Consider the following 25,818-nt stretch of genomic DNA (forward strand, 5'->3'; position numbering starts at 1 on the left):
TAGAAGCAAAGCAAATAAGACTTTTCATTGATGCCATTCGAAAACTTGGAAGTTATAATTATAAGAAAAGTAAGAGTAAGCAAAGCTATGTGTTATTTAAAGTGAAGCAGAAATTACAGCTCTACAGGACTCATTAATGTGAGGCTGGAAATATTTCATTATGAGCAAGAAATCTCCAGTTATATGAAATCAGAAAAGAAAACAGATTGAGTTTTTTTTTTTTTATAAAACAATATTCAGATCTCAAAAACAACTAAAACATCCTAATATTAAATCCAAATTTATTTCAAAAACTCGATGTCAAACTTGTGCATGTTTTAATGGAGCTTTATGGTACTTATGTGACAGATTTATTATTTTATTTTGTTAGCTTTCTGCTTGCAACTGATGGTTTTACAGTTCAACAAGCAGCCAATGCAAGTGTGATTTCATTGTTCATTCACTTTTATGGGACAGATTGTGGACCCACTCCTTTGCACACACTTTCAGGAAAAATTATTCATTTAGGTGTAATAATTGGATCTAAAATGTTTTTTTTAAATATTGGAAATATTTCATTTACTTAAAAGAAAAAATCTACAGAGCTACACCCACTACATATTTTTGCAAATGTTTTCCGAAGAGGTGACAAAAAGCAGGAAAAAACCAGCACAAACTTCGCCTCACGCACAGACTGTGCGAACAACAGATGTTCAGAGAAAATCCAGCTTTGTTTACTTGTGATCACAAGCTTTCTGTTAGTCTTTGTTGCCCACATGGTAAGATAACATTATACTTTTACAATACATATTCATAGATAATTAAACCTTAAAATATGCAGATCTAAATATCTTATTTTTTAGGAAACAATAATATTATCATAACAGACAGTTTCTTATAATACAAAGCAGTGAAAGAGTATTTGAACCTTTACTGATTATAATTATTCAAACTTAAATGTTTCAGATCATCAAACAACCTGAGTAAATTAAAAAAGCCATTTTTGAAACATGATATGATTTATAAAAGGGAAAACTTTGTTCAATTTCCCTAGCCACGCCCAGGGCTGATTAACACCTGACCTATAGATTCAAAGAATCACTTACACAGAACCTTACTGGAAACATGAAGTATGAACACGTCTTGTCCTGATCTAAAGGCAGAAGAGAAACAAAGTTAGCAACATCCATCAGTCTGGAAAGGCTTGGAGGACTATTTCTAAAGCTCTGGGAATCCACCTAACCACAGTACGAGCCATAACCCACAAACAGTGATGGACCATCAAAATTTCTCCACAAGAACATCAACAACTCTTATAGGAGGTCACAAAAGGACCCAGAAGAACATCTACAGCACAGCAGGCCTCAGGTAAGATCAGTGATTTTTATTTAATGAAATTAGTGCCAAGGCCAAAACCACCACTGGACAAAAACAATATAATTTATAATTTGCCTAAAAACATCTATTTAGAAGATATGTGTCCCATTACGCTTGCCATAAACCTAGTACAGCATTTTAGAAAAAGAACAACCCACCATTAATCAAACATGGTAGTGGTAGTGTGATGCTGTGGGGCTGTTTTGTCATAATTTAAGGATCATAAATTCTGCTCTCAAAAAGTAAATGCTGAAGGCAAACATCCAACAGTTTGTGACCTTGGGACCAAGCATACTTTCACAGAACTATGACCCACATCCCACCAACCTGACTACCTAGGAATAGCTACAACGAATAATAACAATAATAATAATAGATTATAGGCTACTAAAATCTTAGCATGTTGTTGCAGGCTGTTCATGCTTGGAAACCCTCCAGTGTGGCTGAATGAAATAGTCTGCAAAGGAGAATGGGCAAAAGTCCCTTCACATTGATCTAGAACACCAACTACCAATTATTGCAACTCTTTACATTGCCACAACAACCTCTAGGGGCAATTGCTTTTTTTTTTTTTTTACTTTCAGGTTGGTTTCCTCATTATTTGAAAACTGCATTTAGTATTTACGCGGGTTATCTACAAGGGGTTAAATACTTTTGCAAAGCAGTGGATGTAGCACTCCCCTTCAGCATAATGACTCCTAACAGAGTGGAAAACGTGCAGAATGAACATGCAGGTCACATGCTGACACATTTGTTTTTTTATTTTTTCTGTTTTATTTTCACGGATAAGATTGTTGACATTTAAAATGATGGGCTGAGAGCTGAAAAATGATTAAAAGTTATATTAAGATCACAAATCATAGCTCAAGGCAAGGTGCGCCGCTTGATAAAAACATCCCCACAGCAGGAAATTATGACTGCGGAGTTCAAAGACACGGAGGGGAGACGAGTTATACGAGTAAACTTTCACAGGAAGAGTTCACATGGCAGGGAGAACAAAAACAGGACATTTCCCCCAAGTCCATTTCATCTGTCTTACTCAGACCTCATCGATAACTCATGCAGACACCTATGTCCTTCCAGCATGATGGACGGGATTGTTAAGGCTCAGAAAATCTACAGTGATGGTTTCATGTCATCTCAAAGACTTCCTCTATCATAACCCGTCTCCAGTAGAGTCCTATTTATCCCAGCTAAATGGGAACAAGAACAAAGCATTTTGGGGCTGCCACTGCTCCTCATGCTAGGCTGGTACTTTGTCCCAATTCAGAAATAGCTGCTTATTACCATCCCTCTGATCTCCTTAGGACTGCTGCACACACGGATGGGACTCAACTCGCTAAGTCCACAAACAGCAGCAAAAAAAACCCAAAAAAAACACACCAAAGCTAAGGATCTAGGAGGTTTAGAATGCGGACCCAGAAATCTTAGTTTATTGCCGATGAAACTGGCTGAACAGTTCTTCAAAAGGATTCTGCCAGTTGTGACTGGTGGTGTGTGGTGGTGCAGCTCAGGCGTCGGAGGGCAACAAGCTTGTTATTATTTTCAACAGAACCTGCCACCTGTGACTGAAGGCAAACAAACAGTTCCCATGGACTTTGTATGACAGCTGATGTTGCAGGTGTAACAAGGCTGTGTTTCCAACACACGGCGCTCAGCAGCACTTTCTATAAAACAGCCACCCAGTTAATACAAAACAAAGAAGAATTTTTCTTGGAAACTGTCAGCAGTCCACGGAATAATGTTAGAGCCACTGAGCTCTAGTGATGAGCTCAATTAAATATTAACCAACGTGCAAATATTTACAGATGAATGACCTGCAGACTGGCAGCAGTGATTTTCAGAATGCCTGTGGATGTGTTTATTAAAGATTTAAAACACACACACATGAAAAACTTCTAAAATTGCACCCGGTTCAATGTTAAGTCCTGAATGAAAATGATTTAAAAACTGATTTTTTCCAAGAAGAAATTAGATTACAATCACAGTTAAGACCCGTAGACGAGGCATTTCTGTAACATCTGGATCTGTGCAGACTGGTAGGTCTTACTGAGTGATATGTACAAGAGAAGGTCTTTCTAACTTATGTAACCCCGATCATCACGAGATAACAGCAAACAGTAAAGACACCCTTTGACCGGCTCAGAGATTTCCAGATGGAGGTTTACTGGTTGCTATAAAACAGCTTTACTCAACTGTAAAGCTGCTGTCATCTTGTTCAGGACACTGTGAGAAATCAGACTGATGAGTTTTCTTCTGGGTAAATAAAGTATAATGAAATAAAGTTAATGTATATGATTTGCAAAGGAAATAGATTTCATATTTGGTGTAAATGTGCTCACATTGTGTTACATCACAGGTATATTCTGAAATAGATTCCAGCAACATACATCATAATCACAAGGCAAAAACTGCTTTTTAAAAAGATCTGCCATTTTATCATCCCCAAAGTTTTATTAATGTAGTGTTTCAAACCTGCAGCTTGATATGATATTGAAGCACCTTTGGCCACACAGCTTAGCAAACCTGTTTTATGTATTTTCTCACATTGTTCTCTGCAGAACCTCTGAAGCTGAGTCAGGTTGGTTGGGCAGCGTCCGTAGACAGGAATTTTTAGATTCAAGTCCAGGTTCTGGCTGGACTTGACAACGTATGTCGTCTGAAGGCACTTCTGCAAAAAAGTTAATTCAAGCGAATCATACAGATTCCAAGTTAATACAGTACACGCATTCCGAAATGTTCCTTATTGATCCATTGATCAATCTTGATATTCTTCAAAGTTTCTATCTTAGGAAACCCAGCAGAGTCGCTGACTTGCAGCATTCACTCTTCCTGGATGAGCATGTAGCGACAGTGGAGAGGAAAACTCCCCTTTAACAGGAAAAAACCTCCAGCAGAACCAGAAACTGGCTGACTGTGAGCGGCCATCTGCCATAACCACCCAGGGGTTTGAGAAGACAGAGAATACATAAAAAATTAACACAGAAGCACTGATCCAGGAGTACTTTCTATATTCTATATTACAAAAAGGAAAAAGGTAACGACACTAACAGACTCCTTCTGAAGACACTGTTATTATGGCCGTGTGCTTTGGATCATCACTGTGTTCAAAGATGAACTGTCGGCCACCACTAAGATTTTCCATGGTTGCAAAATCTCTAAGTTGCTTTTTGGCAAAAACCAGGAGGTGCCTCTTAATGATGGATGAGTCTCCACACCAGAACACTGGCACTATATGCAAAACAATCTTGAAACATGTCACTACCAGATAAATCAGAAACCTACACTCCAATTGGTTTTAGAATACATGTGTAACATAAGAAAATGTGGAAAAAGTAAGGTGTAAATACTTTTTGGTGGAGTACTTTTTGCTCTATTAGGAACCAAACCCACCACCAAAACAACCAGGAGTTAAACAGAGGACAGAAGGCGGGAGGTTTTTAACAGGCCAGATCCATCTCCAGACTGAAAGCCTAACAAGCTACATTTGACCTGCTGAAGAAACACATTTGGAAGAAAAATGCAAAAATATGATATACCTTTTGTTTTCTGTTGCAGACAACTAAGCTGCATAGCAAAAAAAAACCTTGTTTCTTCCTCAGCTTTTAATGTCAAACCTAAAGGTTTTCAGTGAGCAGAAAAATAATCCAGTTCAATTTTGGAAAAAAAAAAGCAGACCCCATGAACCTTTGCAATTTTTTTTTTTTTTTAAGTTAGTAACACAAAGTCCAGAATGTAACCACAGTTTAAGATAAACACTGACTGCATGGGACAAATAGAGGTGGGTCGGATGTGACTGTATCCTCGTGACTGATTGGATGAGTTACATCTTTAAAAGTTCAGACTGCGTTGATGACAGTTTTAGTAAATTTTAGTAAAACGAAGGAGAGCCCATACTGACTCGGATAAGCCATGAGTCAATGCCCGTACTTTGAGAAGAGGCATTTGTACGTTCCAATTATCACATTCAAGGACTTTTTATTATTTTTCCCCATATACGTTAAAATGCAAGCCTTTTCAGTTCTGTTGATAAAAAACTCTAGTTGACTAAGGGCTGCCTTCTTTCATATTGCAGGTTATTCAAAAACAAACCTATTGAAGAAAAAGACGATGCCTCACAGGCAGGGGTAAACAAGGCCAGTAAAGGAGGAATCATCTATGGAGACTACCTGCAGGTAACAGAACAACAAAGACTTATATTTTATCTTTAGGACTTATCAAGCAATTTTAAGAGTCTCAACAACATATTTGCTTTATTTCATTCGAACTCTCAGCTGGACAAAATAACCTCAGCTCAGGTGTTGCAAAGTGAACTGAAAGGCAATAAGATCCATGATGAGCATCTTTTCATTGTCACCCATCAAGGTACGATTTTATTTCTGTTTTACTTGTGTTAAATCAGACAGAAAAAGACAGATTACACTGGATTTTGAGGACTTATACCTGAAAGTTGATAACCTAATTCACTGTTGACAGATTAACGTCTTAACTTTCTAATATGACACAGAAGCATTCATGATGTTTAAACCTTTGATTTTATTTTAGCCTATGAACTGTGGTTCAAACAGATTCTATTTGAGCTCGATTCAGTGCGGGAGATCTTCGTCAGCGGGCATGTAAGTCACACAGAAAAGAACATTTTGTACCAATAGGTTTAGATCCTCAAGTGTTTAGGATTTAAAACTGTTCACAAGACTCTGATCTTTTAGTGCCGCTGATTAAATGAAAGATACATTTAAATTTGGAGCTCAGTCGGGTGAAGATCAGAAAGTCATCTGATCAGCCAGGTTCACGTTCTAGATTAAAAGTAGAGTGGTCATACCTTCTCTATAAGTCTTTGATCAAAAACAGACACATCTCATTACTACCATTGTTTCTTTGTCTTAGGATGTTCTTTATTGGAATTATGGGTTATTTCATTTTTTTTGTTTTGTTCCCTCAGGTCAGAGATGAACGCAACATGCTCAAAGTCAACACTCGGATCCACAGGATCGTAATGATCTTTAGACTGTTGGCCGAACAATTCGCAGTTCTGGAAACAATGACAGCCCTGGATTTTTTTGACTTCAGGTAAACTCATGAATAACTTATAACATGTTTATAACATTCTCGTGTTACGAGTGGATGTGTATTCGATCTTGTGTCTGCAGGGAGTACCTGTCTCCCGCCTCTGGGTTCCAAAGCCTTCAGTTTCGGCTTCTTGAGAACAAAATCGGGGTGCCAGACAACATGAGGGTTCCTTACAACAGACGTCATTACAGGGACAACTTTAAGGGACATGATAGTGAGATGCTTCTAGAGACAGAACAAGAGCCAACGCTTCTGAAGCTGGTTGAGGTTTGTCTCAGTGCCTCTTGCATAATACTACTGATTTAGCCACCAAGTTAATGGACATGAGTTTACTGTGTGGTTGGACCTGCTTTGGAGTAGCTTAAGTGCAACTGTGCAGGGAACAAATGGCATAAAATCTTTGGGCCATTCTTTCAGGAGTGGCTGGAGAGAACGCCTGGCTTGGAAGAGGATGGATTCAATTTCTGGAAAAGGCTGAAAGTAAATATATTTGATGGGCTGAATCTCGAGGAGAAGAAAATCGAGGTAAGAAATTACTTCAACTCCCTGAACAAACTTTTCCAGCTTCGCCCCAGAGTGCATGGATGATTGACAGAACTTGGATTTTTGTTTGCGGGCATTGTTTATTTTTGCAGAAAATGCCAGAGTCGGAGGAGAAAGACGAACTGATGGCTGAGCTCGTCAAACAGAGAGAGCTCTTCACGTCCCTGTTTGATGAAAAGCGTCATGACCACCTGGTCAGCAAAGGTAGCTGTTTAATCAGACGTCACAACAGTTAGAGATGCTCTGTTTGTTCACAGCTTCCTCTGAATGGCGTCCTGTGGAGTCTGAACTTTTACTCATAATGCAGCACAAATAAAGATAAGTAACGTTGCTTTAAAATTAATGTATTTTTTACTTTTGCAACCAAGGAGAAAGGCGGCTGTCGTACAAAGCTTTACAAGGCGCTCTGATGATCTACTTCTATAGGTGAGATAAGCTCTTCTTTGTGTTTCTCCACATTTCTGGTGAAACTGCAGCATTTATTCCGTATTATTGCAATTCATACATTTTATATGAGGAACGTGTTGGCACCTCCAAAGGGACATCTAACTTAAGAACATCTCAGTGCAAGTTCCAGAGGCAGGGGTGCTCATTAATTCCACCCATATAACATTTCCATATCACAAGCCCGGTTCTGAAGCCTTGTCAGCCAGGCGACACCTACAGCAGTTGTAAAGAGGTCTTCAGGAGGCTTCAACAGTCTGAGCATGTCTGTCAGTTTTTTCTAAAGATGTCGTAGCTACGTAACACATGTGATAAGGACAGAATGTCACATGAGGCTCATTAAGGCTTCAGCAGAGCTAACAAAGTCCTCCGGCAGCAACTGGAAAGTGATAATTAGTGCAAAACTGCCGGGGTGGTTGGTAGTGCACAGGTGACAGCCGCTCCCATTTTACACCCATTAAAATTTAGAAGGATTTTCATGAGATGTTTAAGACATCAAACCTTCCCTGCCTTACAGGGAAGAGCCAAGGTTCCAGGTTCCGTTCCAGCTGCTCACATCCCTCATGGACATCGACACCCTCATGACAAAATGGAGATGTAAGTATTATAACCGTTTCTGGGACTTTCTGCATTTACCGAGACAGCAACAGAGTGTTTGAGTTTACTTAAAGCCAGAGCTAGACTACCAGAGACTACACAAAGTTAAACAGTGAGTTAGATCTCACTTAGTCATCATCATATTACCACCACAAACTTTTAAGTGTAAAGAAAAAACAAAAAGTAGAAAAATGGTGTTAAAAGGAAAATGAAATAAGGTTTCAAGATGCTTTTAACAAAAGATTTGGTATGCTGTGCATTTGTATTCAACCCTCTTTACTGAGATACCCCTCATTAAAATCCAGAGTCACCAACTGCTGTCAGAAGACACCCAATTAGTAAATAAAGTCCATCTGCTCCGTTCCTGGCCTCAGTGGTTTGTTGGAGAACATTAATGAACAAACAGCATCGTGACCAAGGAACACAACAGTCAGGTTAGCCGTGGAGAACTTTAAAGCAGGGTTAGGTTCTAAAACAATATCCCAAGCTTTAAACATCTCACACAGCTTTGCTCAATCCATCATCTGAACATGGAGAGAGGATGAACCAACTGCAGACCTACCGAGTACCAAGACGCATGGATGTCCACCTAAACTAACAGGATGGGGAAATCAGAGAAGTAGTTGAGAGGTCCATGATAGGAGAGACCCACAGCTCATGTGGGAAAAGCTGTTGACAGGACAACTATCAGTAAAAAAAAAAAAAATAAATAAAAATCTGACTTTTATGAGTTTCAGTTGAAAGATTTCATTAAAAGAAGGTCGTGAAAAGTTTGTAACAAGCCACACAGCAAACATGGTGGTCTGCTCAGATGGGTCCAAAGTTGTACCCACAGCAAAATGTTATGTATGACAGAAACGTAATAATATTAATTACCCTGAACACATTAAACATGGTGGTGGCAGCATCATGCCATTGGCATGCTTTCCTTCAGCAGGAACAGGGAAGTGGATAAATCCTGGAAGAAAACTTGGTGGATAAAGCTTGAGGCTGAGGTGAAGGTTTACCTTCCATCAAAACAGCAACCCTAATGAAACACAGCTACAGCTAGAATTGAATAATTTAGTGCAAAGTACTGGAGCTGAAATTTTCTATTTTGCAAAAAGGAACAGGCAAACTGTTAGTGTCTAGTTGTGCAAACATGGTGGAGACAAAATATCTGTAAATATTTAATACAGTGTTCTTTTCTTTGTAAAATAATTTTAAAATTGATTCATTCTTTACAGTTATGCACTGCTTTGTGTTGTTGTGTTGGTCTCCCAATAAAATATACACAAGTTTGTGGTTGTAATGGGAAAAGTTCAGGAGATATAAATACTTTAGCAATGAACTGTAAGCGGCAACTTAAATGAAACCAAATATAACCAAAGATGTTTAACTTTTTTCTCCTGTCTCTTCAAGACAACCATGTGTGCATGGTACATCGAATGATTGGCAGCAAAGCAGGCACAGGGGGCTCATCTGGCTACCAGTACTTAAGATCCACTGTCAGGTATTGTTTCATTCCAACTTCAGTCTCATGATTGCAAACAACACTCTGCAAAGCCTATCCAAGCTAATTTAGATAAGGACAGCGCAATGATGCTCTGCCTAAGATGAACCTGTCACTCGGGTATTGTTTCCTGGAAAACCTAGAAACAAAACTTTAAAAGTTATTTTCGGAATAACTTTTAAAGCAGCTTTTTTAAGCGATTTAAGTTATGCTTGAGCACCTAACTTCTAACCTACATGATGTTCTTTCCCTGTAGTGACCGCTACAAAGTGTTTGTGGATCTGTTTAACCTGGCCACATTCCTGGTGCCTCGTCACTGGGTGCCCAAACTGAACCCCAACGTTCACACCTTCCTGTACATGGCTGAGTGCTGCGACAGCTCCTACTGCAGCAGCGAGGACTCGGACTAGGAGAGCAACTCCGCCGTCTGTTCTGGCTTCTCATCGCTGTGACAAATGTCATAGCCATGAATTATTTGCCCAGTGTGTAGGTGTAGAGCAGCCTCCTTGTTGGGCCAATAGATGCAAGAGTCAGAGTAACACTTTGACATAAAATATATCCAACTTTACTCAAGTCAAGCCAAGTCGAGTTTATTTATATAGCGCTTTTCAGCAACAAGGCACTCAAAGCGCCCAATAAACACTGTAGTAAACTTCATGTAAGAAAATAAAATGATGAATTTTAATATTTTTTACCAGGTGATTTCCTGGATGTATAAAGAAAAGCTTAAAGAGCATAATTAGGCTTATAAATACTAAAGTTTAACAAGTGTAAGAAATAAACCATAAAAATAAAAATAATTTCAGTTGCAGGGCTTGTGACATAATGTCTGACATTAAATATTTCCCGATGCCGTATCAAGCCATTTTACTTTAATCTTGTCTCTGAGTCACAAAGTGCCGCAGACGGCTGCTTGAGAAGACCTGCTTAGATGTTGCCTCAATAACTCTATGTAAATGAAAAGGAACTAACCTGGAGACAAGCAGATCATTGGGTGGAATGATCAAACCTTGCACAAAGGGACAATGCTGCTGGGATTTTAAATAACGGCTTTCATATCGGACTGTCACAGTGGGCCACTTCAGACAACGGAGATGCACCTTAAGTGGAAGAAAGTGTAAATAAGATGAAATCTGAAGCATAAAAATGTCAACGTGTAAAGCAGGAAGATTCGCACTGCTTAAATATACATAATGTTAATGATGTAGATCTTTTAGAAATATTTTGTAAAGTATTCTACATAATTTTGGAATGTATTTATGGACTAATTAATGAGATTTTTGTATAGAAGAATTATAAATCCTGATATATGTTATGTATTTAATAAGATGTCTATTTTGTACAGTGAAAATACTTGAAATGTGTTGCAGTTTGTTGCTCTGTTACAATGCCACATTTGCAAACATATGAAGGGATTTATTTGTTTTAGTGACACAAGATGGCTACATTTTAATAAAAGCATTATCCACAGTGACACTGACGTTGAATAGATTAGTTATTTCATTCTGGCAAAGGGAAGCACACACACACAGAGCTGACTCAAACAAGCTGCTGTCACAGAAAAACAGCTGCAACAGAGTCTGCAATACCTGGGAAGAAACCCAAAAGAAGAGTGGTTAACAACCAACAGGACACTCTAATAATGCATAAAAATGCATTAAAGTGGATGAACTCACCACAGAGGTTGCTATCAATTTTTATATAAACATAACCCTGATCCCCCCATGTAGTTCCCCAGGAGTTCTGCACAATCCAGTAAGGTAAATCCCCTATGAGAGAAAACATGCATTACATGAGCTTAATTGTGTGTTTGTGTTTACCCTTTCACATAATCACTTTTTCCTTCATGACACACTGAAAACAGGACTGTGTGAAATTATAAATGTTGAGAAATATGAACTGGTGTTGGGAGTCACCTATGTTATGGGTGTAATATTGGGATAAATGGCTGCAGGTAAAAAAAAAAAAAGAAAAACCTTCAAACTGCAATAAATGTAAAGACAATGATTTTATGTAATAAAGTAACATTTAACCATAAATCAGACAAACTTGCTCTTTCAGGAGTCAAATGCATCAACTGGCCGACTGGATGGATATGGAACTAGATCCATACTCAAGTATAAATGATTAAAAATCTTGGTAAAAATACTGTCTGAAATAAAAGAAAAATAACATTCCCTTCATTTCTCCCCAAAACCATTTTTCAAAACCATCCGTTTCATAAACATTTTAGATCCACGATCTCTGGCCACTGCTTGCTTATGATGACACGATCGAAATGAAACCCAATATTTCAGTAGACAATAATTAGCAAATGGTCTTAATTAGCACTTAATATTTATAGCTTTCACAGCCCACAATGGAAGGTACTAAAACAGCATTTATAAAGTAGAATACAAAATCACATGTTCTCATTCAACATTGTGTAGGAGTTTGTACCAGTCGTGTCGTATCCAACAACCAGAACAGCATGGTTGGACCATTGGCTGGAGCAGTGGTGCTGGATAATGCCTCCAAGGTAATCCTGCCAACTGACAGCATCCACAATAGCAGCCAAAGGACCAAACTGCACCAGCTGACCCATCATCGCCTCCTCTTGACCACTGCGGAGAAAGAATTACAGAAACATGTTCTCTCTCGGTGGCTTCTTTGACCCTTAGATTAACTTATGTGTAGAACAAAGTTAAGTTAAAGATATGAACAAGGATATGTGCTGAAAGCTTTAAAGATTCTTCGAACACTTTAAAGACACACGTTTCTATCCATTAAAGTCAATCTACTATCCATATTTCTCATTAGCACATCTGCTTTTGAACAAATATGACATATATTCATCTTTTCTTTTATGGTGAACATATGCAGGCCCCCTTCTGTTACCCCTTCCTGTCAACCTGCCATATGATACCCACTGGGGGTATCTGTGATGCCCTCGGCTGCCGGGCTCATTATATATCATCCATAGGGTCTCTTCCTATGAGCCGAACTATTTTGAAAAGCCACTTTGACTTTGTGATCGTGTTTGTCTTTCTTTATGCTGCAGTAAAGATCTGACCTCCTGATGACACCACTTCTAGGAGACATCTGACTCCTGAAAAAAGAGACATTTTCATGCTGGATCAGAGGATGGTTGAAAAGGGTAAAACAAGTAATTCAAGTGGTACCAAGTCATTGACATTTACTCAGACTAAAGATCATCTTCACTGTGCTTCACTTTAAAGTTGTGCTCAACAAGTTGAGGCTGTATTTCAATTTCAAATTTCAAAGTCAGAGGAATACAAACAATAACTTGCATCAGGAAAAAAATCTAAAATAAAATTAAAACATAAATCTTAATAAATTCGATTCTCATGCTTACTGTAAAAACTGTAATGACCTTGTAGCAAATTACAAAAAGACCGAAATAAATCACAGACATACAGAAGTGGGATTTAATAAAGTTTGACTTTAAGCAGCCTTGGCCTGTTTGAGTTAGATTTAAAGTACTCTGCTTCCATTGGGGCTCAGAAACATATCCTGCTATTATTTAAGAACCTGAAGTTCAATTATTACTTGAAATTACGCCCTCGGTTTCCCTTAATCTTCTCTCAGCATGAGATCTCTAAATCTTTCTAGTTATTATAATAGGAGAGCTCTTAATGTGCCTTGGAAAAGTAGAATAAAATAAAAAAAACCTTCATTGTCCCTCAGTGGGGAAATTCAGGTATACCAGCAGCAAGTAACAGGAAAGTTGAAGCATGCAGATGCACACAAAGGTAAAGATATAAAAGCAGAAAGTAACAGTAAGGGCAAATTTACCACATAAGGAAAAACACTGTGCCGTTATTAAAAATAGTATAGTCAGATTCAAAGAATTCTAAGACTGAGTAGGATGATTAAACAAAAATGTATAACATTTATATTTGTGCATAAAAAACATCACCAGACTATTTACAAGAATATGGAAAAACTATGCAAATAACAGCAGGGATGTTACATTATACCGCTAAACACTTGTTGAGTTTGTTTGGACCAGTGATGATTAGAAAGTCTAACAGCAGCTGGGAGGAAGGACCTGTGATAATGCTCCTTTGTGCAACTAGGATGCAGCAGTCTGTCGCTGAAGGAGCTCTCCACTTCGGCAACAGCTTCATGCATGAGGTGGGGGACATTGTCCAGCAGTGATGTTATTTTTGCTAGAGTCCTTCTGTCTACCACCACCTGGACTGAGCTGAGGGGCCATCCTCGGACAGAGCTGCCCTCCCTGATGAGCTTATCTAACCACTTCCTCCCAACTCTAGATAACTGCTGCTTCAACAGACAACACCATACAGTACCTACAGTAGAGGTACTGTATGAATAAAATGACTGAATGTCCTCACATGTTGTCACATTAAAAACACAAAGTGTGATAGATGAACACAAAGTGGTGCGTCAATGTAAAGCAGAAGCAAAATTACACATTCTTTTTGAAATGTTTCACAAAGATCTGAAAAATGCGCAGTGCATTATTCAGCCCCCCTGGATACTTTGTAGAACCACATTTTGCTGCATTAACAGGTTCAAGTCTTTTGTTTTATTTTTCTACCACCATATCTACAGACTTAAATGTTTGCCCTTTTTTCTCTGCATAACAGCTCAAGCTCAGTCAGACTGAATAGAGACCACCTTGAAACATCAGTCCAGTCTTGCCACAGATTCTCAATAGAATTTTGGTCTTGACTTTAACTAGGCCATTCTAACACATGAATATGCATTGGTCTAAACCATTACATTGTAGTCAGGCTGTATCTATCTATCACCCTGTTTTTCAAACATTCCCCACAGCATGATGCTGCCACCACCATGGGGAGAGTGTGTTTCAGGTGATGTGAAGCATCGCCTTTTTTGAAGCACAAAACATTTTAAATGAAACCCAAAAGTTCACTCGGACTCATTTGACCAGACCACCTTCTTTCACATGTTTGTAGCGCCCCTACATGGCTTGTGTTTTTCTCTAAATAATACTGTTCTTGTCAGGTGGATGGCTGTGTCTTGGTATGTTTGCAGTTATGCTATGGTATTACCCTTGGATCAGAGCTCTGTGAGATGTTCAAAGCTTGGGATATTGTTTGAGAACCTAACCCTGTTTTAAACTTCTCCCCAACGTTCTCCCTGACCTGCTGTCTGCTGTCTTCCCTGGTCTTGATGAAGCTTTTTATTCTCTAATGTCCTCTAGCAAACCTCTGATGCCAGAAACAGAACAGCTGCATTCATGTCAGGATTCAATCAAACACAGACAGACTACTTACCAATTTGGTGACTTCTGAAGGTAACTGGTTGCTCTGGGTTTTATTTCAGGGTATCAGAGTGAAGGGGGTTGGATACATATGCACAGTGCACTGCTCAGATTTATTTGTCATAAAAAAGTGCCTTCCACTTCACAATCATATGCTTTGCTTCTTTGTGTTGGTCAAGATCCAGAATAAAACACATAGACGTTTGCAGTCCAGTGAGGAAATCTGAAAAGGTTAAGGAGGTATTTTACTTACGTAGATTTTAAATTGTGTTATTAACCATTTTCCTCCAGATGTTGGGACCACAGCCATGGTTACAACGTGAAAGGCCAGTACAGACTTTCCTGGAACTTTCAAAATAAATTGCATTAACCTACTTCCGGCACAGCCAGGAAACGGGGTAACTGCAGACTTCCTGTGACATCACTGTCCAAATAAAGGGACCACTCTTGTTACATCCTGCCTCTTCCACCCGGACTCTGTGCGAGGCTGGCCGGAGAGGCAGCGCGCTAATGTTTCTTTGCTGGCAAAAAGACAAACTCTTCAAACTGGATCCAAGGGTGTCATAAGATCACGCGATCATATGCACAGGTTAAGTACTGATGAATTACTGTTGAAAGAATACGTTATTAAGGTATAAGCATTGCGTTACTTTCTCTCTGAGGCCTGCAGAAGCAAACTGTGTTCCAGAGAGTTCCCTGCAGAGACGCGGTCTCTACAAGCCGAGTCTGAAGAAAGGACAACGGCCCTGCATCACCGTGGTTACGGTAACGTGCAATTGGTTGGTGGACAGAACGAGCAGTCTTTCATCCACAGCTATGGAGGTTAGCTGGAAGCTAACCCTTTGTTCACAGAGCTTTCTTCAAACTTCGTCGTCGCCCGGACAACTCCTCAACACATTCATACGAGGTTTGGTGTTTGGGCAGACTAAAAGAGAAAGATTTATGATCTGAACGTTTTTCATTTTATCAAGTTTGGTTTTGTTTGTGTGAAACTCAGCTATCTTAGTGCTAGCAGAATATCTGCAGCACACGTGCTCAGGTTGTGTTCTGTGTTTGTGTGTTTTTAAAGTTAAGACAAACTTTATTTAAAGGGTGATTTTAAACACAGAAGATCGGCCATAACGCGCTCATGCATTTTAACCTTTTTATTAACGGTATTTTAAAGGTGTGTGTTTGATTCTGGTGCTAAGCTATCAGCTTGCTTTGTTAGCTTTCACTGCTAACAAGCTAAGAACACGTGCTTGCTACTAAAGAGTATTTAACAGAAAGGTTGTTAGTTTTCAAGCTAGTGAATAATAGTCCCTGAACATCATTTACTAGATTTGATAACTAAGTAAATACAATTAAGCCCCATTTCTCCAGAATGAATTGGGTCTTTTCCAAAATATTCCCTTAATAATATTTCTTTAAATATTATTTTAATAAATAAAGGCAGCTAATGAGACCCTGTTGAGAATGAGTCATCCAGAAGGTTGGTTTTATTCAGCAGATCAATGCAAGATCAGATAAAACATTATTTTATTAAAATAATATTTTATCTGATCTTACATTGTGAATGGTTGTCTAAACGTTTGCTGATTATTGTCTAAGTTGGTTCCAAGACTAACTTAACTTCATTTCCAGATTCTTCAAGATAATCCTTGGTTCTCAAACATAAACATTGCATGGTAATGTTGCATCACTCTTTTTGGTCATAATTTCCAATCATCTTTAATCAACTTGTTTATATTGTACATAGTCCATTAGTCTTCATTATTCTTTAATTCTGATTGGTAGTTTAGTTGTATTGTTTTAGCAAAGTAAAGAGTTTGTTGATTGAAATATGTTTGACTTTGAGTTGACTTTTTTTTGTTAATAAATTCTTGTATTTTAAGAAATTGTGTGAATTCATTCCATATATGTGCAGAGTTTATGCTGTTCAATAATGTCAGAGCTCGTCTCACACCTTTCTATTCTGTCCTAATACCATCGCCTTAATGGGCTGGTATTCACAGGACAATCCTCAACAGACCCAAATATTATTTCATAAAATATTAAAATATTGATATTAAATATTAAATAATATTCTCAGATTCATAATCACAACACAAATATAAAGGAAATTCTGTCCACAGATCTGTTTATCCTGACCATCCTCGACAAACACGGCTGTTGATAAACCCCACAGTGAACTATGCTCAGAACTATGAACAGATCAATATAAATTCTAGAAAATCTGATTGTTGCTTGGCGATGTCATCAGTCTCTGTGTGCACATGCTGGTTTTTTGAGCTCAGACTGTAGCCGTAGAAGATGTATGAAGATTTCTTTGACATCTAACAGAACACACCCCTTGAAAAGGGGAACAACTTTCTAGTTTTGAATGTTTATCCTTTTTATTTTTTGCAGCAAGCTCACACATTTTCTGAATATTTGAGTTTTTCTTGAATCATTTTGCTATCTGAACACAGATGAGAGGTGAACATGTCATCTGATGGAGAGCCAGGGTGCTGCAGTAGCAGTGCAAATCTGCTCACATGTGAAACACTTGAACTCTCCCTTTTTAGCTGCCAATTGCCGTGTTCTGCTTTGCAGAGGCTTATAAGACTCTTTGCCTGGTTGACAGTACAGGCCAGCTGGTAGCAACACAAACCAGTGGGCATTTGGCTGCGGTCATCACTCATCCTCCCATTTCCATGGTAAGTAATTTATGCATCACTCCTTGTTGTATGTGAGATGATTACAACTTGCAGCTTTATTACTATTTATTACTATTGTTGCTTTTTCACTAAATGTTACCGTTGTTTTTATTTTACATCTACAGTGTTTTTACATACTTTATCTATGATAAAATATGTAAAGTCATATCAAAATATGTCCAGGATCTTTGAGTTCAGATGTCGTCACCGTCAGTGAAAATTATCATTCAACATAGATGTTTTGAACACATAAACTTCAAACTACAGTTGAGGAAAGATGTGCTAAAGAACATGTCAAATGAAGTTAGAAGATATACGATGCCTAAAAGCTCAACTCGATGTAGCATTTGATCTCAGTTTCTATGGTGGAGGTTCAATTACAACCATCTTACATATTCATGAGTAAAATCTTATTCAAAATATTACGTCCATGTGACAGTTCCCCTCTTGGCCATAACCAGACAGAAATACCTTTGTTCTACTGAGCTGTCCGAATGTTTGTTGACCAAGTGAACATGGTGGTCCGTCATTGGACAGGACAATGACACCCACCGCCCTCTGTACTTGTTCCTCTTTGACAATCAAGTTAAAACTCCTATTATTACAGTTAAATACAACATTCATGTTTAGCTTTAAGTACATTAAATCATACTAAGTTTTTTCTTTTTTTAGGTCAGTTAGGGTTACCTAGAATTAGAATTTTTGTTTGCTAAATGCCAGAATAATGAGATAATTGTTATTATTTTCTACCTGGGTCAGAGGTTTACATACAGTTCTTCAGTACATTGTAGAATTTAAACTATGAGTTGGATCAAATGTTTTAGGTTTCCTTCCATAACCTTTCTTGTCATCATATCTAGATGGATATCTTTTTTTTCTATGATGTCACAGAAGGAAGAAGTGTGTTTGATGGGAAGCCTTAAAATGCATCTCCAGGCGTGCCTCCATTTAACTCAGATGTTCTGTCAGAAGCTTACAGAGGCATGATGTCATCATAAAGGTTAATCAAATTATTTAAAAGGCACGGTAATCTAAGCAATCTGAATGTAAGTAAACATCTGAATGTGATGAAAGTAATACAAATATTCTGGCATTTTCCAAACAGAAATGATTTTGGTCTTTCTAACTGACCCAAAGCAGAAAATGTTTAGTCTGATTTACTGTGAGAAATAAAAAAGGTCATGTGTGTTTAATATAGTACAGGTCCTTCTCAAAAAATTAGCGTATTGTGATAAAGTTCATTATTTTCTATAATGTAATGATGAAAATTTAACATTCATATATTTTAGATTCATTGCACACTAACTGAAATATTTCAGGTCTTTTATTGTCTTAATACGGATGATTTTGGCATACAGCTCATGAAAACCCAAAATTCCTATCTCACAAAATTAGCATATTTCATCCAACCAATAAAAGGAAAGTGTTTTTAATACAAAAAACGTCAACCTTCAAATAATCATGTATAGTTATGCACTCAATACTTGGTCGGGAATCCTTTGGCAGAAATGACTGCTTCAATGCGGCGTGGCATGGAGGCAATCAGCCTGTGGCACTGCTGAGGTCTTATGGAGGCCCAGGATGCTTCGATAGCGGTCTTTAGCTCATCCAGAGTGTTGGGTCTTGAGTCTCTCAACGTTCTCTTCACAATATCCCACAGATTCTCTATGGGGTTCAGGTCAGGAGAGTTGGCAGGTCAATTGAGCACAGTGATACCATGGTCAGTAAACCATTTACCAGTGGTTTTGGCACTGTGAGCAGGTGCCAGGTCTTGCTGAAAAATGAAATCTTCATCTCCATAAAGCTTTTCAGCAGATGGAAGCATGAAGTGCTCCAAAATCTCCTGATAGCTAGCTGCATTGACCCTGCCCTTGATAAAACACAGTGGACCAACACCAGCAGCTGACACGGCACCCCAGACCATCACTGACTGTGGGTACTTGACACTGGACTTCTGGCATTTTGGCATTTCCTTCTCCCCAGTCTTCCTCCAGACTCTGGCACCTTGATTTCCGAATGACATGCAGAATTTGCTTTCATCCGAAAAAAGTACTTTGGACCACTGAGCAACAGTCCAGTGCTGCTTCTCTGTAGCCCAGGACTGGGGAACACGGCACCTGTAGCCCATTTCCAGCACACGCCTGTGCACGGTGGCTCTGGATGTTTCTACTCCAGACTCAGTCCACTGCTTCCGCAGGTCCCCCAAGGTCTGGAATCGGCCCTTCTCCACAATCTTCCTCAGGGTCCGGTCACCTCTTCTCGTTGTGCAGCGTTTTCTGCCACACTTTTTCCTTCCCACAAACTTCCCACTGAGGTGCCTTGATACAGCACTCTGGGAACAGCCTATTCGTTCAGAAATTTCTTTCTGTGTCTTACCCTCTTGCTTGAGGTGTCAATAGTGGCCTTCTGGACAGCAGTCAGGTCAGCAGTCTTACCCATGATTGGGGTTTTGAGTGATGAACCAGGCTGGGAGTTTTAAAGGCCTCAGGAATCTTTTGCAGGTGTTTAGAGTTAACTCGTTGATTCAGATGATTAGGTTCATAGCTCGTTTAGAGACCCTTTTAATGATATGCTAATTTTGTGAGATAGGAATTTTGGGTTTTCATGAGCTGTATGCCAAAATCATCCGTATTAAGATGATAAAAGACCTGAAATATTTCAGTTAGTGTGCAATGAATCTAAAATATATGAATGTTAAATTTTCATCATGACATTATGGAAAATAATGAACTTTATCACAATATGCTAATATTTTGAGAAGGACCTGTATGTTTAAGTATCTGGTTTCAACTGCATATTGTACTTTTAAAGATTTTCCTTTTACCTGAAGCTATGCAGGGTAAAGTTCTTCACAGCAACACCCTCATGAGACTGGGAGAAGAAATGACAGATTCCTGTTTTGGCCTCATATGGATACTCTGAGTGCCTCACCAGCTTCACTCTGCTCTAGATTATAAAGAAAATATCCATAAAAACAGATAAATGAATGGATATAAGATTCATTTACATTTGATTATTATACAGCTCGTAATTATGGTTGCTTACTCTAAAATACATCAACACTCACCTGATAAAACTATACTAATATTTCTTTTTACATTAAGCCTTTAACCATCACGTTAGGTTGAACTTTTAACGTAGCGCCAACCTCAAACATCAACACACCTGTTCTAACCAAGCAAAGGCGAGGGAGGGGGAGCCTCCATTGCAGCCCTCATTTTTATAGGAGCAGTCCAGAACCTGCTGCACGCTGAGCCGCTCCAGTTGCGAGCCTCCCATAGCATGGACAGACTGTATGGCACCGACTGTGCTAAACGCCCAGCAGCTCCCACACTACAAAACACAAAGACAAGGAAAAATAGAAAAAAGGGAAAGAGCTCAGCTTAAATGAGAAAAGTAGCTTTTATTTATGTTCTCCAGAATCTATGTAAGTAGGAAAGCATTTATCTTCCAAATAATTATGGAGTCTTAATGCAAAAATCAGTCCCACAACCTTACACTTCAACTAGGTTTTGATATAAAGTCTAAACATTTAATCTGTTTGTAGCAGAGAATATTTATTTCAAATTACAATAAATTAATATTAATAATAATGCATTTTAAAATCTAATTATATTGTTATTTTGCATGATAAAGACGAATGAAATGACTAAATGAAATGAACTGTGTCTAATTGCTTTCTGCTGCCACCTACTGACAGAAACACTTTATGCCTAAATTCTAAATTTCTATGAATAAATTTACTCTCATCCATTAGCATTAGCATTAACATGATGAAGAAATACAAAGGACCAGCTGTTACTCAAGCCTTAGAGAGACAATTATTTCTAATATTCATCAAAAATGGCATATAATTCTTGCAATTAAAAGGACAGAGACCAGTATCTATTTCATTCAGAACATGCAACGCTTTATTATGTAGTAGAATAGATCTATTTTTCTCTCTCTAATATTTTAGCTAATTTTATCTTGACATTGCATCGGTAAACTGTGTTCTCTCCCTCACCATAAATTCTCATAAATATGATGAACATCTGAGTTTGCTGTCTGAAACACTTTTTTTTTTAATCAAAATGGTTCCATGGCTTAAAATCAATACAGAAACAAAATTCAGTCATGATTGCCTGGACTGGAGATAAGTATGCACCAAACATACTAAATATTAAAGCCATCTGTGGGCACTGAAATGCACCCAAGCTATAAATGAGGAATCAAGACAGGGAAATCGACAAGTTTATCTGATGTAATTGACTTGATATTTTGTGTCTCTGTGCATGGCATCTCGTATCATCTTCTGTCTATCCATTAATCTTCTGTGGGAACCCAGCCCAGGAAGGTCCACAGACCAGCCAGACAATAAGAAATGTGAGCAGATAAACTGCAGCCGAGCTGAGGTAGGTGAATGCCGAGACTCCGGTCGTTTATGGACTCTCCCAGGAGCACTAAACTTTCCCTGTACTCAAAAGGATGAAATACACACCATGTTATCATGCTGCGTTCTCCTGTACCCCTTAGGAGAAGTGCTTTAGAGTGAAAATATCATCCCCTGCAGCAAATTGACTTACTAAAGAGATAAAGGACAAAAAGAGCAAAAAGTGAACCTTCATAAAGGACATGGAACAGCTCCATTTCACTAAGCCTCGTTCTTTTGTAGCCCAGGTTCCTCGTGCTCGTTGAGTTTAAGTCTCAAAGGCTTGGTTTGTCATCGTTTCATTGGTTTTCCGTAACGATTGGACTCCCCCGCCACTCAAATATGTATTCTGTCCATTACTACTTCAGATGATTGTTTGACCTCCAGCTGAACTCTCCGAGACTAAAATTGATTTGCAGAAGGGAGAATTCTCTCTGCACCCATTGTAAATCTGAGCTGGAGACTATATTTCCAAGATGCAATAAATGTTATTTGGTGTGAAAATGTGAGGTTTTCAGCACATATTCATTTGAGGAGAACTATTCAGATGACTGAGTCTAAACAGTAATTATTTAAATGAGCAACATTAGTTTTTTTCTAAAGAATCTAAGACTACGTGGAACTCGGGTTTTTGAAAAGCGGAACTATACTTAACAGTGAAGCTGTCAGAGTGTTTAAGTTATTTCTCATGACAATTATGGGACGTCTGGAGCCTTCTTCAGTATGATCAAAGCAAACATCATCCTTACTGTGGGAGCTATGGGTGCCTTATAAATAGCTGCATATCAGATATTTGCAGGTTTATCATGGGCCCTCCTGATATTGAAATGGACACACAAATCTGGGGCTGAGAAATACAATCCCTGTTTCTCACATGATATATAAATACAGACTTAATATGCGAGAATGCGTGCACCTGTACAGAACCACTGACCTACGAATTGATCTGCATTTTGAAGACAGGAGGAGCTGGCGAGGCAGATGGTGAGGGGATGAACTGTAGCCAGATTGTAGAAATTAAATGTGTGAACCTTTCACACAGTTATTTTCATTTCATACTTGTTAAAAGATCTACCTTTTTTTATAAGTGTTCAAACTTGTGCTTTGTTTTGTGTTTGTGTGATGATTCCCTATCTGCTTTTCATTTACAAAAACCAAAAGCTAAAATCTCAGAAGAAACTTTCCACTAGACCTTAACACAAGCCGTTTTCTAGCTGCAGAGAGGCAGAGTTGAACTTTGCTGCTACTGAGAGTTGCTGGAAGCTGAGGAATGTGTAGATGATGCTGGGATGTGGCAGGTGGTGGCTTTCAGAAAGTCAACCTCGTCTTTTTTTCTGATATTAACTGAGCAAAAACTGAAACCCTTTCACTCCTCCCACATTAACCAGAAGCGACTGATGCAGTTATTACCATCTGTTTGAAAAATCTAATAAAACCCAAAAGTCATTTAGAACATGGGAATTTTTCCCATATCCCATTTGGGTCTAGATGAAAAGTACAAACATTTTATTGTGTGGAAACAAAGATGTTGTACAGATCATGTTTTTATTTATGAAATTAAAATGCTTTGCAAATGTATTCATACCTCCTGCATGTATGTACATTTTGTCAAACTGAAAACCAAAAAAATCCAATTTATTTTATTGAGATTTGATGAGACACAATGTAGTGCAACATTGTGAAGAGGAAGAAAATATGTTCCAACCTTCTCACAAATAAAACCTGAAAAGTGCAGGTGGAGTTTGTCTGAACAACAATTATCCAGTCAACAGATTCTCCGTTGGATTTAAGTCTGAACTTTGACTGGGCCATTCTTACACATAAATATACATTGATCTAACCCGCTGTAGCTCTAGCTGTATGATTGGGGTCCTATTTTACAGTCACGTTAAAAGGTGCAAAAAATGTATTATTATTATTATTATCATGATAACCAATGATGTTTATTTCTCCTGACAGTGATTTGAGTGTTACAGCCATTCAGTATATCCATCATCTGTCTGTGGTAACCTTACTGCTAATTGGTTCTGGACCGGTGCCACCACTCCCTTATCCCTCCAGTCAAATTTGGCCGGGAGCCCCGTTCTAGTCAATCCAGTGAAGCCTGGAGCTCTGCTGCTTTCTGCTCGAAGGTAAACATCTGCAGACAAAGATCCAATCCAAAGTCATTCCTGGATACAAAGATGCATTGAAACAATGGCTCGGCCTTCCAGAGCTACCCCAGAGCTCCGAGAAGAACAGTCAGAACTCGTCAGAAAACATTCAGAATAACTGATTTAAGTAACTCAATAAAGAACTTTTTACAACACTTTCAGCATGTCTTAACTCGCAAGTTCACATACATTCAGCACATGCAACTAATTCAATTCTGCACAATGAAATTTTCACTCACCTCTGAATTCCATCTGTGAAAGGTCAGAGAACTGGTTAATGCCGTACGTGGCAGCCTGTGACTCTGTGGAAAATGAGTTCAGGTATTTATGTCGCATTGCAGCATTCTGTAATAACACAAGCAACAAAAGTTGTATTATAGTTAACAAGAAAGTAAGAAAAAGGGAGCAGATCTGAGCATGAAAGTGAAGTGTTCATGTTGAAATGGTCTCATAAGATTAATAAAGGAAAACAAAGGATGTACATAATAACGGCCAAAGTAAAATTGTTCCATTTACCTCATATTTGACAATATTTGCTTTGTGTTACAGTAGAATAAAGGACGGGTAAAGCCCATAAATAAACACCAAGTTTCTTGCAAAAGTTTCCCATGATCCTTTTCACATTTTGTTATGTTACAACCAGAAACTTTAATGTATTTTATCAGGATATTTTTGTGACAAATAAGTAAATAAATTTAATCTGAAACAAAAACGTTGGTTTTTTTTATATAATATTAAGAATTAGATTAAAATTATATGACAGTATAACTAAAGAGCGCCATGCATTCGTGATCTGATACCAAAGACAAAAACAGTGCAACATGTTGCCCTCAGAAAGCACCTAATTATAGTGAACTTGTGTGTAATTTAACCTGAGTCTAACTGCTGCTGTTCTGTGAAGACCTCAGAGGTTTGTCCGAGAACATCCAGCATTATGAAGACAAAGGAACGCAGCAGACAGGTCAGGGAGAAAGTTCTGAAGAAGTTTAAAGCTGGGTTGGGTTCTACAACAACATCCCAGGCTTTGAACATCTCCCAGAGTTCTGTTCAATCCAAGATCTGGACATGGAGAGAGGATGGAGCAACTGCAGACCTACCAGGACATGGACGTCCCCCCGAGCTGGCAGTCCAGTAAAGATAGATTTGATTATAATTCAGAAACAAACAGCCGAACCTTGATTAGACAAAGATCTCAGATTTATGAATAACTAACCTCTGCTACAGCACATCCATATTTGCACCTGCAGGACCTTCATTTAATGATCTAGTTTAGAGCACACAACACACTAGATGCAAGGTTTTATGGTGGTCCACGCATGTTACAGCTCTACTACCTCCTCCAGTCTCTTACCTGAAAATAGATTTGACGACGGCTAAATTCCTCGCTGTTGACTTCATACAGACGGTGAAACTTTTTCCTGAACGAGTCGAAATCTATCGAAGAGCCATTCAAGTTAGCAAGACTTTCACCAAAATAGGCAACTATGATTAAAATAACCGTAAACATCAGGAAAAGCTCCATTAGAGAAGGAAACACAGCTAGAAACACGGAGGTAAACACAGGAAGCAGGGCCGTTTAATGTTCGCGGAAAAGGTGTTGAATAAGGCTCTGCGCACGCGCAGTACACCGGAGGCGTTACTGTGGAAACGCTGATAATTTTCGCCCCTGAGAAAAACCAACGTAAAAAAAAAAAAGCTACCTGTGAAATATGACATTACAAATAAAACCAAACCCTGGTACACAGGTACAATATCACTTTATATCAGTCTTTATGATGTTTTATTCGCAACACAAAGTGCTTCCGATTAAAAAGAAAAAA

At 38.5% G+C, this 25,818-nt stretch overlaps 2 protein-coding genes across 5 annotated transcripts; one reads left to right on the plus strand and one right to left on the minus strand.

Moving 5' to 3' along the window:
- Nucleotides 1-5,175: 5,175 nt before the first annotated feature.
- tdo2a (tryptophan 2,3-dioxygenase a) lies at nucleotides 5,176-10,976 on the plus strand. Its single transcript, XM_047354501.1, has 12 exons — nucleotides 5,176-5,303; nucleotides 5,432-5,531; nucleotides 5,631-5,721; nucleotides 5,902-5,972; nucleotides 6,299-6,426; nucleotides 6,507-6,693; nucleotides 6,844-6,951; nucleotides 7,062-7,173; nucleotides 7,338-7,395; nucleotides 7,931-8,010; nucleotides 9,412-9,502; nucleotides 9,759-10,976. The coding sequence occupies exons 1-12, from the start codon at nucleotides 5,269-5,271 to the stop codon at nucleotides 9,910-9,912; spliced, it is 1,215 nt and encodes a 404-aa protein (XP_047210457.1). The 5' UTR covers nucleotides 5,176-5,268; the 3' UTR covers nucleotides 9,913-10,976.
- Nucleotides 10,898-25,600, minus strand: ctso (cathepsin O). 4 transcript variants are annotated; one of them, XM_047354503.1, is made up of 8 exons: nucleotides 25,350-25,600; nucleotides 24,238-24,343; nucleotides 23,861-23,985; nucleotides 20,600-20,767; nucleotides 20,259-20,380; nucleotides 11,942-12,105; nucleotides 11,179-11,271; nucleotides 10,898-11,091 (listed from the first exon to the last, which is right to left on the minus strand). In XM_047354503.1, exons 1-8 carry the CDS (start codon nucleotides 25,518-25,520, stop codon nucleotides 11,057-11,059), a joined length of 984 nt encoding a protein of 327 aa, XP_047210459.1. In that variant the 5' UTR covers nucleotides 25,521-25,600; the 3' UTR covers nucleotides 10,898-11,056. The 4 variants fall into 4 exon arrangements, with proteins under 4 accessions (XP_047210459.1, XP_047210461.1, XP_047210458.1 ...); XM_047354505.1 differs by having other exon boundaries at nucleotides 10,898-11,271; nucleotides 24,238-24,250; XM_047354502.1 differs by having other exon boundaries at nucleotides 10,898-11,271.
- Between the last annotated feature and the right edge of the window lie 218 nt (nucleotides 25,601-25,818).

The sequence above is a fragment of the Girardinichthys multiradiatus genome, chromosome 23 (genome assembly GCF_021462225.1).
Source record: "Girardinichthys multiradiatus isolate DD_20200921_A chromosome 23, DD_fGirMul_XY1, whole genome shotgun sequence".
Taxonomy (NCBI): domain Eukaryota; kingdom Metazoa; phylum Chordata; class Actinopteri; order Cyprinodontiformes; family Goodeidae; genus Girardinichthys; species Girardinichthys multiradiatus.

Bases quoted from the DNA above. Each gene is read 5' to 3' on its own strand.
- tdo2a (XM_047354501.1), top strand. From the start codon at position 5,269: ATGAGTCAATGCCCGTACTTTGAGAAGAGGCATTT. The intron at 5,722-5,901 runs GTACGATTTTAT...ATTTTATTTTAG, and splicing joins TTTCATTGTCACCCATCAAG to CCTATGAACTGTGGTTCAAA. The intron at 8,011-9,411 runs GTAAGTATTATA...TGTCTCTTCAAG, and splicing joins CCTCATGACAAAATGGAGAT to ACAACCATGTGTGCATGGTA.
- ctso (XM_047354502.1), bottom strand. From the start codon at position 25,520: ATGGAGCTTTTCCTGATGTTTACGGTTATTTTAATCATAGTTGCCTAT. The intron at 23,986-24,237 runs GTGAGTGAAAAT...CTTTGTCTGCAG, and splicing joins TTCACAGATGGAATTCAGAG to ATGTTTACCTTCGAGCAGAA. The intron at 12,106-20,258 runs GTAAAAGGAAAA...CTTTCTCCGCAG, and splicing joins TTTACCCTGCATAGCTTCAG to TGGTCAAGAGGAGGCGATGA.